The sequence below is a fragment of the Vanessa cardui genome, chromosome 16, assembly GCF_905220365.1.
Source record: "Vanessa cardui chromosome 16, ilVanCard2.1, whole genome shotgun sequence".
NCBI classification, from domain to species: Eukaryota; Metazoa; Arthropoda; class Insecta; order Lepidoptera; family Nymphalidae; genus Vanessa; species Vanessa cardui.
This window is the reverse complement of record NC_061138.1, coordinates 1,427,066-1,446,935: the sequence shown is the minus strand read 5'-3', so window position 1 is coordinate 1,446,935 and position 19,870 is coordinate 1,427,066. Positions and strand designations below refer to the sequence as shown.

Sequence of the window (19,870 nt, the reverse complement as noted above, 5' to 3'; positions counted from 1 at the left end):
AAACTTATATCCACCAGTGCAAAGCCGGGATGGGTTCTAGTATTTCATATAACTAACTTGCTAATCAAGTTAGTTGCAGAGAGAAGTTCAGGAGTTAATTTGCGTTTCATATTTCTCATTACAACGCAAAGCATTAATTAAACGCTAAACGTGACAAGTATTTCTCAGACAGCATAAAGTTTTCAAACACTTACTGGTTAATAACTTATTTTGATAATGTTGTCTTAAATTTTCGCGATTATTACACATTTAAATAAAACTAATTATAACGGATGAATCGCGTATATTAATTATTTTTAAACATCCCGACGTTTCGACAGTCTACCCGTGACCACGAACACTGCAAAGTGCTCGAAACGTCGGGATGTTTAAAAATAATTAATATACGCGATTCATCCGTTATAATTAGTTTTATTTATTTTGATAACTCTGATTTAATACTGACGATCTGTTAAGGATTGTTGTTGTTAAGTCACGAGGAAATAACTTGATAATGCATTATTTACAGTTTCTGGGACAATATATGTCTATATATGTAGTTATAATCACTTAGGTGTTATATGTAGTGAACTGTCAAAGTGTTAAATGCCTATAGCCAACTATATGTATAACAATGCATTATTAACAGTTTCTGGGACAATATACGTATATTTAGTTAAAATCACTAAGGTATTATATGTAGTTAACTATCAAAGTTTTAAATAACTATTGACTATATGTATAACATTGTAAAATCCTGTCCTGATACTTTTTGATGCGTAGGGACAGCGTTGTAAGATAAGCTGTGATTTTTTTTTCTCCTTTTGGTGACGTTTCGTTAATTTACTATTACTATGCGTATAGAAGTAAGAAGATCGCCTCCTAGAAAACAAACTTGTAAAATTCCTAAACGAAGACTGGATGGGAATAGATCATGTACTTACTTAGTTAAAAGTAGTAAAAACACGTTACGTTTAGTTCACAACAAATATAAAACAAAAAAATTACAAACGCATACTTCAAATTTTCATTTTTTATATTGATGAAATAAAAAGATTAAAAAAAATCCTCATTTTTTGCACATTATGGTTTTGTTGTATATTTATAGCCAACCAGTCTAATTATGATATGTATTTTGTTTCTGTTATAGAATGAAAAAAAAAAGAAATTTTAAAAGTATGCGAACTGTAATTTAATACGAGTAATTATTTCTTTCCCGTAATCATACCTGGATCAGTAGGGTTAGTGAAGTATAAAGCACAAAATAGCGTAAAACAGTCTTTATTTTAACTGGTAATCTGATTTCAGTTTTCTTTCTCTAAGTTATATGATACACATCATTACAACTATGATGATATATATGATAAAATAACTTCCAAATTAATTTTGAATTTAGAACACTTTTTTCAAGGGACGTAATTTTATAAATTAAAACAAAAATCCAATTAACGTCTTATCTTATAAAACATTGATCTTTGAAATAAAATATTCCATCAAATGAATAAAATATTATCGAATTCAATCAAAGTTGGAAATACTTTGAATCGACTTCAAACCGGATGCAATAAAACAAACCCACAGTCTACGATGGTGATGGTGTTTTAAAATAAATATGAAGTGTAATTATTACTGTAATATATCAGTTTATTTATGAATCTGGCAGTGAACCTGAGTTCTGTTGATGTTTATATAAAGTATATCTATAGGATGACTAAGGTACACCTACTCGTCAGCCCTAATCATCCCATTGATGATTTAACTATATAATAATAATACATATATTTAATCCACAAAAAACATTTATGAAAAATTAAATGGTTCGCTACAACATACTGCTAATCACTTTGCCGTCCAGCTTTTTGTCTGGAACTCTCTTCCTGTTGCATTAAGATGTGCACAATTATTATTTCATTTAAAAACATAAAAACAATACTATCAAGCTCGTTTCGTAAGAGTTTCAAAGAACTTGCCTGCTTGCCTGTATAAGGCACTAATTTTAAATGAAACGGACAAACGTAATTTACAAATGTTATACAAACACATACTTAAATTTTAATTTCAAAGGTAGGTATTTGATAATAATACAGATTTTACTTAGTAATAATTTTTTATATTGATCGTTTTATGTAATTTTTGGAATTTCATACTTCATACTGAATTTCATTAGTTATCAGTTTTGGACGTGAAAGAATAACGGAACATTTCTAATATTGGTTAAGATAATATCTTTCAATTCATTGGTTATCTAGCTGTCATTGTACAATTCATTTTTTAATAATACAATTTTAACAGTAAAGGCTATATACTTTTATGTTCCTGGCGTGTCATTTCAATTTTCTTTTGTTTATTCATTGAAAGCTAATAAGATTTCACGTCAAGAAAATTTATAAAACAACAAGTTTACGACCGTGATTTCGATATCCCTGTGCATTCAATAATATAAAACTGCAGCTATTTTTCAGATTTAAATATGAATTATAATCGTATATAAAATTAATTGGGATCATTATTTTGTATTAAAATTATAAACTAACACTAAATATTTTCTTTCATATAATGTATAGCGGTCCGCCCGGCCTCGCACGTGTGCATTGCTGATCCTAAATTTACTACAGATTTTGTCTTGTTTCTTTACTATACTGTCCATATATTATATACAAAAACCTTTCCCTCGAAACACTATATCTATTAAAACTAATTGCATCAAATCCGTTGCGTAATTTTAAAGATCTAAACATACATAGGGCCCGACAGCGTGAAGCGACTTTGGTTTTATATTATGTAATTATTAATTAAAATATAATACTTTATTGCAAACTTTTTGTTATATGTATATTTCCATAGCGCAGTCCTGACGTCAGAACTAGTGTTAACTGTGTGTTAGTCAATTCCTACCAAATACAAATACAATTTTTAATGTAATCAAAACCGTAATCTCTTGTATGTGTGTGTTGTATATATGTGTGCTTTGTTCTCTGTATTATTCTATTTAAAATTTTATTTATTGAAGATTATTTTTATGATGGGTTTTAGATTATAAATAAAAGCTTTTCCTATTAAAATCTACACACTGAATTTCTGGTAGCCTATAAGCTTCATAAATTCTTGATAAATAAAAAAAAATGACTTGTGTTACTTTTCTTTAGAGCTTCTAAATGTCTAAGAAGTATTTAGCCAAAAAGACGAAATGAAGAATTGTTTAGCTAAAATATGACCAGCATTTTAATGAGTAACGTGGTTAATTTCATAGAAAATAGCACGTGTCTAATTAGAATCTTACATTACCGTGTCAAATATTGACGACTTGCCAAATATTATATAACTAGCTGTTCCCCGCGACTCCGACCTCGTCAGATTTTTTTCTTTGTTAAATTTCGTTTTCCTTAATTTCATAATTTACATATTTCAGTGAGCTATATAAGGCTGCTAATTCTTAGGTTCTGGCTTCGAACGCCAGTTGATCTAATCAAAAGTTATCGAAACTATCTATCAAGCAATATCAGACTAAAGTTTCTTTGTAGTACGTAGAAGTTTTTTTTATGGTATAGGTTGACGGACGAGCATATGGGCCACCTGATGGTAAGTGGTCACTATCACCCAAAGACAATGACGCTGTAAGAAATATTAACTATTCCTTACATCGTCAATGTGCCACCAACCTTGGGAACTAAGATGTTATGTCCCTTGTGCCTGTAGTTACACTGGCTCACTCACCCTTCAAACCGGAACAACAATACTGAGTACTGTTATTTGGCGGTAGAATAACTGATGAGTGGGTGTTACCTACCCAGACGGGCTTGAACAAAGCCCTACCACCAAGTGCAGTGCAAGTGCAGCAGTGCAAGACTCTTGATCAAGGTGCTAGGATCTACTCCAGTTCTCCATCCCTCGCACACCATCATGAATGTTCTCAGCAGACAGACTCAGTTATTTTCATATTTTTGTATGGAAACCATGTGTGAATCATATTTTTTTAATGTTCATGAAATAGTCTTTAAAAATGTCGTTTAAAATCGATAAAATGCGTTGGTATCTATTTTGATTTAATGACTACAAAAGTATATATTAAGCAATCACGAACGTGCTGTAGCAAATTATCGAAGTACTTTAGAAGAAAAGTAGTGACTTAGGAATAAAGGCGGCAAAATGTACTAATGATGATATTCGCTAATTCATTCAAGTCCAGATGGCCCAGTGGTTAGAACGCGTGCATCTTAACCGATGATTGCGGGTTCAAACCCAGGCAATCATCGCTGATTCATGTGCTTAATTTGTCTTTATAATTCATCTCGTGCTAAGTGGTGAAGGAAAACATCGTGAGGAAACCTGCATGTGACAAATTTCATAGAAATTCTGCCACATGTGTATACCAACCCGCATTGGAACAGCGTGGTGGAATATGTTCCAAACCTTCTTCTCAAAGGGAGGGGAGGCCTTTATCCCAGCAGTGGGAATTTACAGGCTGTTGTTATTTTTTTTATTTTTGTTAATTCACTCAATAATTTTACAGCCTTTGTGAGTGAACAGATATAAACGACGTTTTGAAATAATCAATTTCCTTTTCATGCAGTTTAATTTTGCTGTCTGTAAATAAAAAAATTCAATGCCGGGCTAAGACTTTCTTTCCTTTAAGGAAAAGTTCGAGAGCTAATTCTATCACGCTGCTCCAATGCGGTTTGTTGGCAAGTGGCATTTAATTGAAATTAGATATGTACTGGTTTCCTCGATTATGTATTTCTTCACCGCCGAGCACGAGATGAATTATAAACTTAACATGAAAATCTAAGCAATTGGTGCTTGCTTGCACGCGTTCTAATCTCTGATCTATTTCGGCTGCATTTGTAAGAATCAAAGAATCAATAAAAAAAAATTAACCAACAGTAAAATTTTAAAATCGATGACTGTGAATTTATTTAAATTTGGAATTCCAATACCAATGCTGCCAATATAAAAACCTATTTAGACAAGAATACAAACAAACTGTAAAGGAGATTTTTTTTAATGTCAAAAGGAATTATTTGTTTAATTTTGCATGTATAGAATAACTTACTATGCATTTTATATGCTAAGTCTTAAAAAATCACGTCGTCTAGTCGCTCCGTTGTTGCGTGAAAGAATTAAACACCGACAAATACATTTATAGTATTAATTGGGGTTAATTTCTATGGTATGTTACAGCTCGGCTAGCTTGGCATTTAGTGCAAGGGTTAATCAACACTGACCCCAATTTTGTATAAATATATATTTAAATGCACCTCATTTATTTTCTGCCGGAGTAGATGTGGAGCGATAAAGGCTTAGAAATATACACATATATAGATATAAATGTAACACTGTACTGTGCAGACATTTATAACTTTGGCATTTCTTAAATTCAAATCGTTTGTAAAAAATACTTTGGTAGAAAAAGCATATTATTCGATACAAGATTTTATAGATGATAAAAAAGCGTGGAGTTAATACCACTTGACTTCCAAGCAGGATATATTAATTTAAATAATTGTATTTAACTAGTATGTCTTTTTTATTTTTTAAATGTTAAAAAAAGAGTAACTACTGATTTTCTTGCCAGTTCTTTTCGGTAGAATCTACTTTCCGAACCGGTGGTAGCTTCACTTAATTGTAAAATGACGATTCAAAAGTGCTTATAAAGGCCTACTTGAATAAAGTTTATTTTGATTTGATTTGATTCAAAAAAACACTCTTGATTCGTCATGTTAATATATCGAATGAAATGTAAAGCTCTGTGATGTTTGGAAAGTAGATTCTATCGAGAGGAACTCCAACTATTTCAGCATCCCATACAATAATCAGGTGCCAGCCATAGCTACAATATAATAGGTAAGTATAGTAAGAGTTATGATACATGTATAGAGGTATTTAACCCTTAGGTTATCTCACAAAACGAATTATGCAATTCTAAAAAATATAATTGGTGTACAGTGAAATTATTTTTGATTGCTATAGGTGTTTACGTTATTATTACGTAACACATTTTCTTTATTAAATTATTATTATTAATGTAAAAAAAGGTACGAGCAAATTTGAGCCTGTGGATGTTGTAAGTTAAATGGTAAGTATTAAATTATCACATATATAAAAATTGATTTAGTTCTGTAAGAGATTAATATATTTTTTATGGAATAGCTTAGCGGGCGAGCATATGGGCCACCTGATGATAAGTGGTCACCATCACCCATAGACAATGACGCTGTAAGAAATATAATATAATATAATTCCTTGTCAATGCGGTCAATGCGCCACCAACCTTGGGAACTAAGTCGCTACGTCCCTTGTGCCTGTAGTTACACTGGCTCAATCACCCTTAAACCGGAACACAACAATACTTCGTACTTTTGTTTAGTGGTAGAATATCTGATGAGTGGCTTTTGGGCTTCGGGCTTGCACAAACCTCTACCACCAAGAAAAAATAATAGACTTCAAATCTATTTGACTAATTACCTTGATAGTTGCCATGCCATGTTTTTTTTCAAAAACTTAAACCATAACCATTGTCATTAGCAGTTAGATTCTAGCATCATATGTAATTGCTGTGATATATTACGTGACAACTTTTCTGACTTTTATCAATTTGCACGAACATCTGGGTCGACTTTGCCGAAACGGTCCAATTAAATGCACGCATTTCACTGTCAATTTACATCCCTGTATTAATGACTTTCCCGACATATATATCTTTTGGTGAGACCATTAATATTGTCAGTGCGTTGTCATTACCAATACTAAGAATTTTACAAAAAAAAAACAAGGTCATTTTATTAAAAAGCCCTATGTTATTACTCCCTCTTAGTGTTTGAAATATTATTGCTACCCTACTTGGGCTGACGATTAGAATAATCGGATCTCATTTAAAGATTTGAAATCGATCTACAAATAAACTTTTTCATGCCTGTATAATGTCAGAAATTCAGTGATCGTGTCCAGCGCTGTGTCGAGTTTATTTACATAATAGTTCTATATAACGTAAATAGTCACATTTGGGGTAATGATACGGAAACCGGCGATGTCTTACCTATGGAGTATGGACTATTTATTATAAATAATAGACAGTTTTCACGTCTTTTGATGTTTGATTTATTGTTAGATTTTGGATCTGACTTTGAAAACATGTAAATGTTAAAAAAAAAACACGTGAAGTGTCGTGGGACATTTGGGAAGAACGACGTTGCTTTTGTTATATGTAATTGATTAATATTATATTACTATCCGTATACGATAGAAAGAGAAAGATAGGATCGCCAGAAAGGGCATAAAACATTTTTTTACATGACGATGTTTACCAACTGTAAGCCGCGTAAGAGAAATTAGTTCCAAAAATTTAATTAAAGTTTCTTGAAATAGCTACGTGTGAAAAATTGTTATTAACATTCTGCATAGTAATGAGACGTAAGATAAGTAATATTAAGAGAGTAAGTAAGATTGACTGCAACAATGTCGTGAGCCATTATCTTAGCTGACATTGTGTTCCAGGATTATATATCATTTTATTAACCCCCGACGCAAAAAGAGGGGTGTTATAAGTTTGACGTGTCTGTCTGTCTGTCTGTCTGTCTGTCTGTCTGTCTGTCTGTGTGGCATTATAGCTCCCAAACGAATGAACCGATTTCAATTTAGTTTTTTTTGTATTATAGGTGTTTTACGGGCGAGTGTTCTTAGACATGTTTGATGAAAATCGGTTTAGCCGTTTAAAAGTTATGGTGGTTAAAACTGGGGAAGAAAAACCGAATGTCTGCAAATATGCTCAAGTGGGGTATCAAATGAAAGGTTATAACTTGTACATAACAAAAACATTAGTAATTAAATAAAATTATTAGAAAAAAAAATAATAATTATGAAACAAAAATATTAATTAGTAAGTAAAATAAAAAAGAACAAGATTGACCTTAAAATGTAATCTTAACTTATATGTTTTAAATAGACAAGAACCTACGTATTTGCAACTTAACCAGAGATATTATAAGGATGTTTACCTTTAAAAAGTATAAAATAAAAAATTAAATTAAAAATTTCAGAAACCCCCCCACAAAAAACATAAGCTACCTTTAAAAAGTAAAAAATAAAATTAATCCTAAAGTGCCTATATGTATAAGTATGTATTAATATTTAAAAAAAAAACTTCGCGTTGGGGGACCGAGCGCTATTTTACAAAATAATAATGAGTGTTAGATAAAAGATGATATAGGTAAGCATGTGACACTAATTAATTAGGAGCGGATGACTTGGATGACTTATAAAAACAAATTAAACACATGAAAATTCAGTGGTACTAGCCTGAGTTTGAACCCGCACTCATCGCTTAAGTTTTAACCCCTGGCTTATCTCGGCTCATATGTAACACGTGTTTCCAAAATAAAAGTAAAATATAAACATTATATGAGATAAATCTGAAAGTTTGTTTTGCTGTAACGTGAACGAATACTTGATCATAGTGTGCCTTTGACAACGGCGATTGGATTATCTCTCGCAATGTTTGGGATAACTTAGTTACACTGGAAGTTGAAAGAGTGTTTTTTTGTGTACCTGTTTTTGGAGTAATGGGTTTATGATAAAGTTTTTTGTGTGATTATTATATGTTTGTTGTAACGTAGTTATGTAAAATTTCGTAGTAAGTTACATGTACTGAATATAAGATCGCGGAATAAAACTTAGACAAGTATCTTTCGAGTTTTTAATTTGTATTTAAGATTCATTTCATATTCTTGAAGAAACCGTGTATCCAATTAAAAATTTTAGTGATTATCGTGATGGACGCTCCATACCTCATAGTAATGAGAATTTTCCAAGCAATTGCAGATGGCGTTTTAAAAAAAAAGTGCTGACGATGTGATGATGATTTGTGTTTTTAAAGATGACGTGGTTTAAGATAAATGGCCTACTTGTAAGTACATGGTCACACGCCAGTGGACATTGGCACCGTCAGAAACGTGAACTATTCCTTACATCACCAATACGCCACCAACATTGGCCACTAAGATTTTATATACCTTCTGGCTTACACACAAGCCTTATGAACTAGTAGAAGTATAGCACAAGTTTATAAATATATAAAATGTTTACTGTACATAAGTTAGTGTGTAATTGTAGCACGTTTGCAACTTGTAATTAGTTTAGCGAACATGATAGAACAGAGTTTCTATCACACCGTGGCCTTTGATTTTCCGATTTGCAACTATTTGAATATTTATTATCAACCAAATCATCAGTGATTATGACAGTACTGTGTAAGCTCTACTAATGTAAGTATCGTTTTAAAATGCACTATCATTACGCTAAAACGCACTAAATGGCTGGACTACAAAGGTCGTCCATCAAATCCGTGTAATTCCACTTAAGTCGATGGTATTAACCTCGCTTTATCTGCAATTTTGTCCCCTTCAGCGACGTCGGATAATACAGCTGAGGACGCAAAGTTTGTTAGGTATTGTCTGGTCTGTTGCTGTTAAATAGGGATTTTTTATTAGGAAGTTTTACTATAACTTTTAAAGGTATAAACCTAAATCTATATATAAAAGCGAAATACAACTGGTTAATCATGAAATTCCAGAACTGTACGGAATACTGAAAAACATGAAATTTAGTAAGTAGGTTCCTTATAGGGTGTAGATATTCGCTAAGAACGGATGTTACGAAACTCCTCGTGATTGTAGGTAAAACGGGATTTGAAGCTTGTGTTTTATAAATTTCAACATTATAAATGCGTATGTTTGATTCTTTCTTTGTTACTCTTTTATGCCTTAACTCGTCAACTGATCATTGAAAAGCACGTACACGTCAGGGGTACATAAAATGACATAGGACCTCCCCTCCCCTCCACGCGTACAGACAGAAACTAGTTGTTTAAAATAAATAAAAAAAGTATGAACTAAATAAAATAAATAAGTAATACATTTTGTAATTTGACTGTGAATTCGGTGATTCGGGAAATTGAAAGTTTGATTGCCGCGTGCTGTATACCGATGAGTCGTTATGGTCTAGTACACAAAGCCCGAAACCAGGAAAGCATCATTGGTTCACATTACATCTTAAAAAATAATAACTGAGTAACGCGTTTATCAAAATCCTTAGTATCTTCGTCAGCAGATTAGATTGTAGAGTTATAAATTGCCGCTGTAAAGTTTCAGCTGGAGCAATATTCTATAGCAACAGGTAGGAGATTAATTCAATTGTTAAGAAAATAATGTCTATACATTATCTTTCTTTTATTAATAAAAAAAATATTTTTATCTAAATGTTTATATATATGAAATTACGTTCAATTAAATTTTGCTATTTAACGTGAAACATATTAAAAAGCTATTACTAATATTTCAGTATACAACATTTTAGTGAATCGTCATTTAACAACTATATTAAGTGAAGCTACCACCGATTCTGTCGAGAGGAATTGGCAAGAAACTCAGTAGTTGTTCTTTGTCAGATCTGAAAATATAGTTATGTTACTTAAATAAAATTAAATTGTATTTAAGTAACATCGCGCATTTTAGCATGTAATTTTATCGTCTGTATAATTGCGTATTATAATATGCCTTCTTTACCAAAGTATTTTTTACAAATAATTTGGATTTAGACTTTTGGGATGATAATGTATTTCTTATTAATCTCATCTAAAAACTTCATAATTTGATTTGATTGATGATTTGACTTGTCTTTGATTTAACGTCAGTTTTATTAGTATTAGAGTGTATAATCTGTTTGAAATCTCTATATAACTGAATAAAGCGAAACTACAAACCTCATTAGTCAGATGATGAATGTAAAACCTGTTCCACGTGTGTTTTCTGCATCAATCAAACCGTGACAAAGATTTACCGTCCTACTGGCTCTTGTGACATGCGCACGAACATATATCTTGCAAGTTCTGCCTCTTGATAATTTAATAAAAAATAAAAGATTATCAGCTTGTGTTAATGATAACTTACCATTTACAAACAATTATAAGACTTCCTACGTTTAAAGTTCATACATAATGATATAAAGTGGAAGGGTCTGTACATTTTCAAGTTGAAATATACACTAACATTGGTGACGTTTTAATGGGTATGCCACTCCGAGGTCCCCCGGGTTCGATTCCCGGCCGAGTCGATGTAGATTATCATTAGTTTTCTATGTTGTCTTGGGTTTGGGTGTTTATGTACCGTCATTACTACTAATTTTCCATACTAGAAGTGCTTCAGCTACTTACATTGGGATCAGAGTAATGTATGTAATGTTGTCTTATATTTATTTATTTATTTGAGTTTGATGTTTCATATTGGATCTAGTAGGTAGCACTGTTTGGAGAAAGTATACTTCTTATTTCATAAGTATTATGTACGTTAATGTACGTTATTCCACCAACCCGCATTGGAACAGCGTGGTGGAATATGTTCCAAACCCTCTCCTTAATGGAAGAGGAGGCCTTATCTCAGCAGTGGGAAATGTACAGGCTGTTACTACTTTATGTACGTTAATTCGTGGTATGGAAAATCAGAAGTAACGACGGTACCACAAACACCCAGACTCAAGACAACATAAACAACTAAATTCATACAAATTAGCAATCCGTTTAATCATAGAAGATTTTTTAAAGGTTAAATATTAAAACTTGCAGATGAAAAAATTTTAATATGAAATCAATTATGAAGACTCAATAACTACGTTAAAAAAAGGTATCTACCCTAATGAGGTTCTGATTTGTTGCAAATTAAATACTTAAGCCCCTTAGACATTGATGATTAAAGAAATATTCTTACTTAAAATTAAATTTATTCGGTTTTGTCATAAGTTTATTAAGATAATTTAAATCAGATCCATGACAGGATTGTGCATATTAAGTATTTAAGTCGATTTACGACGACTTGACGACCTCCGTGGTCGAGTGGTATGTACATCGGTTTTCATGGATACTCACTCCGAGGTCCTGGGTTCGATTCCCGGCCGAGTCAATGTAGATTATCATAAGTTTTCTATGTTGCCTTGGGTCTGGGTATCTGTGGTACCTTCGTTACTTCTGATTTTCCATAACACAAGTGTTTTAGCTACTTACATTGGGATCAGAGTAATGTATGTGATGTTGTCTCATATTTTATTTTATTTATTTATTCGAAAAATATAAACAATTCATCTTATGGTGAAACAAAAAGGTTTTATATTTATAACAAAAATATAAAAGCTGAACAAGATTTTTTTACAGAATTCTTTTGATACTTGATTGCATAGTCAGTAAGCGACTCATTTGTGGGGCAATGTTTACGGTATAGGGTTTTACGATGGGATCACAGAAAGCGTTCAGATTGCTACCGAAGCAAAATTTAAAAATTTTAAAGGAACTATTGTGTACAAAATGTTATTATAGTAGATCAAGCGCCCTGGAAACGTAGTGACCGTTTCATGGCCATCTTCTTGATTATATTGAAAATTGTAAGCAATTTTATATACCCGTTGAGTTTCTTACGTCGCCGGTCGTTCTCGAGTCCTGAAAATATTTTTTCCGAAACCCAAAAACTAAACTAAGCTTTTAATCAGTCATTCATTTCAGTTTGAGCATATAAGAAACGCAATATCTCGATTAGGATAAAGTATATATATGCACGCATATTATTATTGTATTTAAGCATAATGCTATATATGTTACAGCCAAAGTAATAAATCTGGATATTATGTATAATGGCTAGCCATTATACATAATATCTACTCAGTTTGGTTAAAGTGATGATGAACACAAAATTAATCACATTAAGTAGCTTTTATATATAATATCTTCGATGACTTGGATAATGTAATAAAACATGTAGGTATGCGTTTAAAATTATAAAATTATATTTCAATTTGCCTTAATTAATCATAAAGATTATTTAAAAAATTAAAATAACATAAGGTAGTAATTTCACGTCAATTAACATTGTTATAAAGTTATTTAACTTTAATTTATAAATTAAATTTAAAGCTCGCTGGCTTTAAAACAAAAATAAAAAAATAAAAACACAGGGATCAACACCCAATAAAGACAAAAATAATAAAGTTTTTAAAACGAACTGACTTTAATTAACCAGGTCATAATTATTATTTATTCTTACAAGTAAGGCTCTTGTGACATTTTGAGTTACACATGAGGTTTGACTTTTTACATTTACACCTATTTGAAACGCATTCTCTAGTACAGTTGCAATTCTGAAATCCTTGGCCGCCAAGATGTGACTCTTTTTTGCACATACCCTGATGGCAACTTCATGTTGAGGAACGGTATCTATTGTAAAAAACGTTTCTTTGCAGACAGTGAACTGATTCCTTGCATAAAGTTAACAAGTCGGCTAGACCGTATTTATACTTTGACTAACTTTGACACGTTATTATGAATAATGTCCAGACAAAGTGATTAATTTATTACCTTGTCTACTGAATTTGGCCATTATATATAATGACCAGTCATTATGTATAATAGCTATTTAATCACTATGACTGTAACATATACACTATTAAATCCTTTTTTTGATTCTCCGTGCGTGAAATGAACCAGACAAGAGCTCATCACGAGTGTAGGCAATATTAGTGTTCAAAATTGTGCCATTAGTCTAAAAGTTTTCGGTCTGAAACTAAGAAAGAAAATTACAAATACTGATACATATAATAAAGCTGGAGTGTCTGTAATATTAAAATAACCTCTTCTCCCTTAACACATTTATCGAAACGGTACATATACCGAAATTACTTTTTTCAATTTTTGTCTGTCTGCCTGTTTGTTCCGGTTAATCTCTGAAACAGCGGGCTCGATGTTGACGGGATTGTCATTATTAGAAAGATAATGTATTAGGATTAACTTAGCCTACAACAATATATTTTTTGTCAATTTTCAAATACGTACAAAGTCGCAAGCACATCTAGTCGTGGATAAATTAATAAGCTTACCTGTGGTTAATAACCAATGTTATTTTAAAAATTCGTTCATTTTTAGTACAGTCCTAATAATAATGAACATATGTTCCAGTCAAGTAATTAGTGGTATGATTAAATTAATTAAAACTTTTTGGGCCTTAATTAATATTTTTGACGTATTAACAAATAGAGGAGTCGTTTTGCTATCTGATTTTGTATTCCCTTTTCTTACTTCACTTTAATGTTCTGTGCGATCCGTCTGACGTTTTATTTTAATGGAAAAACAACCAAAACTGAATACCAAGAATGTCTGGAAATGCTAGTGTTTTTTTACAATTTGTTAGAGTGGCAAAGTCATCTACAAATGAACTTATCTCGAAGGCCTTTGATCTAGCAGATAAGAATGACATTTGCGTTATATTCACACGACACGGTCTAAAATACCACACGCAGTTTTAAATAAGAATTCTAGTTTCGAATATTTGTACGATGAGATTTTCGATGCAAAAAAAAGTAAGAAATATGGTGAAAGAAGGTCGCATTGCTAAATAAATCAGTTCCTAGTAGAGTTTACTAACATCGGTGTCGAATGCTCAGTTGATGGACGTTGTTTAAACAGCGTCAGTTAGATAAACGATATGGCTTTGTTGAGTTCCGCTGCTAGTGCACTTAGGAAGCTGGAACTATATATAGGATAAGCAAAGACATATGACCTTTTATGTACTGTAAAGATAATAAATAAATATGAGACAATATCACATACATTACTCTGATCCCAATGTAAGTAGCTAAAGCACTTGTGTTATGGAAAAACATTAGTAACGACGGTATCACAAACACCCAGACCCAAGACAACATAGAAAACAGATGGTAATCTTCATCGAATCGGCCGGGAATCCAACCCGGGATCGAGTGGCGTACCCATGAAAACCGGTGTTCACACCACTCGACCACAGAGGTCGTCACAAGGAGAACAAATACTTACAAATTCACATTGGACTTTATAGGCGATCTTCTCTTTTTTTGGACTCTTGTCCAATGCATGTAATAAAGGCTAATTTTTAAACTGCTGCTACCAAACCAAGATCATCACCAACAGTAATACTTATTATTGATATATTGCAGTTCGAAGACTAAGTAAGTCGGTGTTACAAAACGCACAAGGGACATACTTAGTTCTGAAAGTTCATGACTCAAATAAGGAATCTATACTCATATTATAAATGTGAAAGTAACTTTGTCTGCCTGTCGCTCTTTCACTGCCAAAACACTGAATCGAATTGAACGAGATTTGGTGTGTAGCAGGTTTGAACTCCAGGGAAGGAAGGCTACTTTTTTGCCTAACACATAACACAACCAAATCCCTAAAAAGCGAACGTAGCCGCGATCGACAGCTAGCAACTAGCTTAATATTTCTTACTCCCCACTACACACAACTTTATTGTTTGAACATATAGCCTTTTATTTTGTTAAAGACTATGTAATAAATTAATGGCAAAATAATATGCTGACATTTAAAATATCGTTACTACAACAAGTGCCTTTACAGAATATCCAAGGTCTAGGCAATTCCTCTGAGAGTGCAAGATGTATTTCATAACCTTGTAACATGAGGTTAATTTGATGCGCAAGAGAGATTAATTTTAATTCTTATTATATTTAATAAATCCATTAAGTTCATGGTGTATATGATCAACGCCAGATAGAAACCATCGACTGATTCTAATAATGAACATTCTTTAGAAAAATGGCAGAGGTGAAACATCTTGGTTCATATGGACAGTGTATGGAATGTTCCATGTAGATATTATTTACTTTTAAGGAGGTGCCTTTGACTCTCGCATTATGCTTTTGGTACCCGTTTGTCGAACTTAATAATATATTATAAAAACTAAATTTAGTGTACAAAGAGCGTACCCTTTCTAAAAGATCGGTAATGTACCTGCAAGCCCCCGGAAAGTTGCAGATGTCCATGGGCGGTGGTTATCATTTCTATAACACGTCTATAACATAAAAAAATGTAAACTCAATCAGAATCCATTTTTAAGAGCTGAGGTGGGGCCTAGTCATTCACGTGGATCTTAATCAATGAATGCTGGTTCAAATCGGGTAGTACGCTACCATTTCTTCTGATTCATTTGCCTTTATAATTTATTTCAAAACGTAACAGCAACCTACATGATAGTACACGAGTATCCACCAACTCGTAGCAGCAACCTGTTGGAGTATACTCCAACCTTCTCTTACCTACTCTGTCCAACTGAAGAAATTCATAATATTTTTTTACTCAATGTTTGACTAAAAACATCTGCATACTTATTATATTGCATACCGATCCATTACATTAATTTACGGAGAGCGAAAGGTAGTTTTTCATTTCGATAATAGTCATCATACAAATAAACTTGAAGCCTCTAGGGACTTATACATGTAAAATTAATTAATGGTCAGATAAAATGCACCGATACTTAAAATATAAATTTTAAAGTTTGGCAGTTTGTATCGGATGAGTTTTAATTTTGCATTAAATAAGGATGAATAGTAAAAGGACCAGTGCCATGCAAAGGTGAGGATAGAAAAAAAAATAAATAATAATAATCTGTTCAATTATTCGTGGCCTTCATTTTCCCGCTCCTATTTTGTCTTGCGACCATTTTCACAGCCCTATTAAAGTTAGTAGACAATTGAGCCTGGATGGGAGAGGTTGTGTCGCTGGACGCGTTTTCCCTCCAAAACTTCGCGAAATAAATATACTAACAATCACATCACAAATTTAGACTTAACTTAAATTTAAATAGATATGAATTACTTTTAAATGTTGTTGTTAAAGTTAATTGTTTAAAAAGTGAAAATGAATTTGAAAATTGTCGAAACGGACAATGAAGATACTATCGAAGGTACGGTAATTAAAGTATTAATTATGATCTAAGATTGCTTTTAATTATATAGTGGAAGGTATTTTGATGAAACTTTGGGAGTAATTATATTATAATCTTACAAATGGAACAAAAATTTGGGCAATATTGTTTGTGACTATAATAGTCTTATTAATTCAGAAATAAATAAATAAAAATAGAGTGTTATAGCTGATTAAAAAAGCTTCCAGTACTAATAAATTTAAAAATCTTATTATTTAATTGTTAACTTACCTTAAAGATACGTATGTATCTATTTTTTACACATTAGTATAGACATATGTATGTATATAATAAATATGTCATTTTTAAAATATATAAACACAACAATCAAAAATGTTTCAATTAATTTATACTATTATATACAAACACATTATCACATATACTTACGTAACTATATACTACTTTTATGTTAACTTAGCAAAGTTTAAATACATTAAGTTTAATTAACATGACTGTATTTTTTTAAATGGTGATAAAGAGTAACTACTGAGTTTCTTGCCGGTTCTTCTCGGTAGAATCTTTTTTCCGATCCGGTCGTAGCTTCACTTAATTGTTAAATGACGATTCAAAAGTGCTTGTAAAGCCCACTTGAATAAAGTTTATTTAGATTTTGATTTTACAAGTATAAATGTTTGTAGCGGACTTGAGATTACGTCCGACTTGGATACCGGACGATCCTAGCGAATCCAACAGCACCGCTTTCTCAATCTTTGCTTTAATTATTATCACCAGCACATATTGTGTAAAATATCATATGTCGAACTGATTTATAAATCAATATAGATTCCTTCTTGGAGCTGAGATGGCCCAGTGGTTAGAACGCGTGCATCTTAACCGATGATTGCGGGTTCAAACCCAGGCAAGCACCACTGTATAGATGTGCTTAATTAGTGTTGATAATTCATCTCGTGCTTGGCGGTGAAGGAAAACTTCATGAGAAAACCTGCATGTGTCTAATTTAATTGAAATTCTACCACATGTGCGTTCCACCAACCCGCACTGGAACAGCGTGGTGGAATATGTTCCAAACTCTCACCTTACCTTCGAGAGGAGGCCGTTAGCCCAGCAGTGGGAAATTTAAAGGCTACTACTTTATAGATTTCGTCCACTCATAGCTATGCGAGTGCAAAATGCATATTAAAACAAACATGTCCTCGTTTTATCGACTATGAAAAAAGTGTTCTTAATTCGATTCAATTGTATTTTATATTACGTATGAGTATCTCAGAATTTTACCAATTATAATTCCCTTCAATTTGAATTTCGAACGGTAACATTTTCAAGGGACGGAATTGACTGACGGGAAATTGACCAATGAGCGCTCGTAGTGCTAGATTTGTCCAATAATACCAAGCCATTTTTTAAAAAGATGTAATGTTTTGTGCTGTCTATTTGTTACGATAGGCTAGACATAAACATAGGACTACTGTTTGTTTGGGTATAAACCTCGTATGGTCTTACTAAAATGTATAAAATCTATGATAAGGTACTTAATACTTTAAACAACAATCGGCCGGTACACTGTTAACATATTCCACCACGCTGTTCCAATACAGGTTGGTGGAATACACATGTGTAAGAATTTCTATGAAATGAAACACATGCTGATGTCCTCGTGATGTTTTCCTTCACCACAGACCACGAGATGAATTATAAACACAAATTAGGCACAGGAATACACAATGGTGCTTGCCTGAGTTTGAACCCGCAATCATCGGTTAACATGTAAGCATTCTAACCACTGGGCCATATCTGCTCTTTTACAATTACAGAAGTTCATATAACACAAAAATTGGAATTGAAAATTGAAACGATATCACGCGTGTCGAAAACCGTGCACGTGTGTTGATCACGTGGCGGAAATCAAACTTACTCAAACAGTTCCAAACCGATGTTGACCTTGGGTCACCGCCCAGTTATCATACATTCTACTAACAAAATTTTGCGTGCTTTTCAAGGCATGGGACTGTAGCAGTAGTAGAATTAGTATTAAATAAAAATACTCATTTATTAACATTTGCTGTCGAAACGCTTGGCCCTTGGAGAAGTGGTGCAAAAAGCTTCTTCAAAAGTATAACACCTCGCCTCATTGCCTCCACTGGTGACAGGAGGGCTGGTTCGTTTTTTGCCCAGAGGATCGGAATTGCGATTCAAGGGGGTAAATGCTGCTAGCATTCTTGCCACCATTCCACGCGGTCAAGATGTATACAGTAATTAGTTTTAGTTCATATTTGTATATATATATATTTAAGCATTTAGTGTTGTTAAGTCTTTAGTATTAAATTAAGTAGTAACAGTCTGAAAGTGTCTCAATGTAAGACTAAGCCGTCATCACACTTTAAGGAAATTGTTCGGAGTTTACTTCTCCACGTTGCTTCATCCTTTACCATCGTACATCGGTTAAGGTGCACATCATCTAACCACTTTGCCATTTCGGCTCAATGTATAATGTATGGTACATACATACTTCCAACATTCAGACTCTGTTCTGTTTCTAAGTATTTTAATACTATAACCTATGAATTTCGATCGGCCTGATCTGAGGCTTGAACATATTACTTCGGGATCTACGTCATTATAACTTCCTACTCGACCCACAAGGGAGTCACACTAATATTACCATATACCTATAATAATAAAAATAATGGAAAGCCTTGCACTCTAAAGCAAAATTAATAATGTTGCTCGCATTGTGCTTTAATCATTCTGGTTTGTGTTGAATTTTAAAGCGAAACTTTATTAACGCCGATACATTATTTCAACGAATAATAAACTTCGAATGGAATTACAAAGTTACACTTCGATATCGTGTGTCGATACCGCAGCAAAGGTTTTTTTTATTCCTATAAAAGTATTCTAGTAATAGCCTGTTAGTTTTTTTGTTGTTTGTTTCTAACGAAGTTATGGCGTTCATTTCATACTAGAATGTTGTACGTAGCGGCATCGCTTTGGAATAAATGAATACAGACAATTTGAAATAAATTTGCATATCTGTAATTAATTTTCTGTTTGGTTTTTTTATTGGTTCAAATTATATTGTATCATCTGCTTTCACATGTAAATATATGGGTATCCTATGGTTAGAATAAGCATTTTAACTG

General features: G+C 32.6%; 1 protein-coding gene across 2 annotated transcripts in view; it reads left to right on the top strand.

The window, feature by feature from the left end:
• LOC124536066 (adenylate cyclase type 2-like) overlaps positions 1-19,870 on the top strand; it is a 225,159-nt gene that overhangs the window by 30,560 nt on the left and 174,729 nt on the right. Inside the window, exon 1 of one of the 2 annotated variants that reach the window (XM_047112495.1) lies at positions 16,605-16,748. The exons of the other annotated variant lie outside the window; for it this stretch is intronic. Coding sequence (XP_046968451.1) covers positions 16,703-16,748 — 46 coding nt within the window. The 5' untranslated portion in view covers positions 16,605-16,702. Of the gene's footprint in view, positions 1-16,604; positions 16,749-19,870 lie in introns of those variants that run through there. 2 annotated transcript variants of the gene reach the window in all.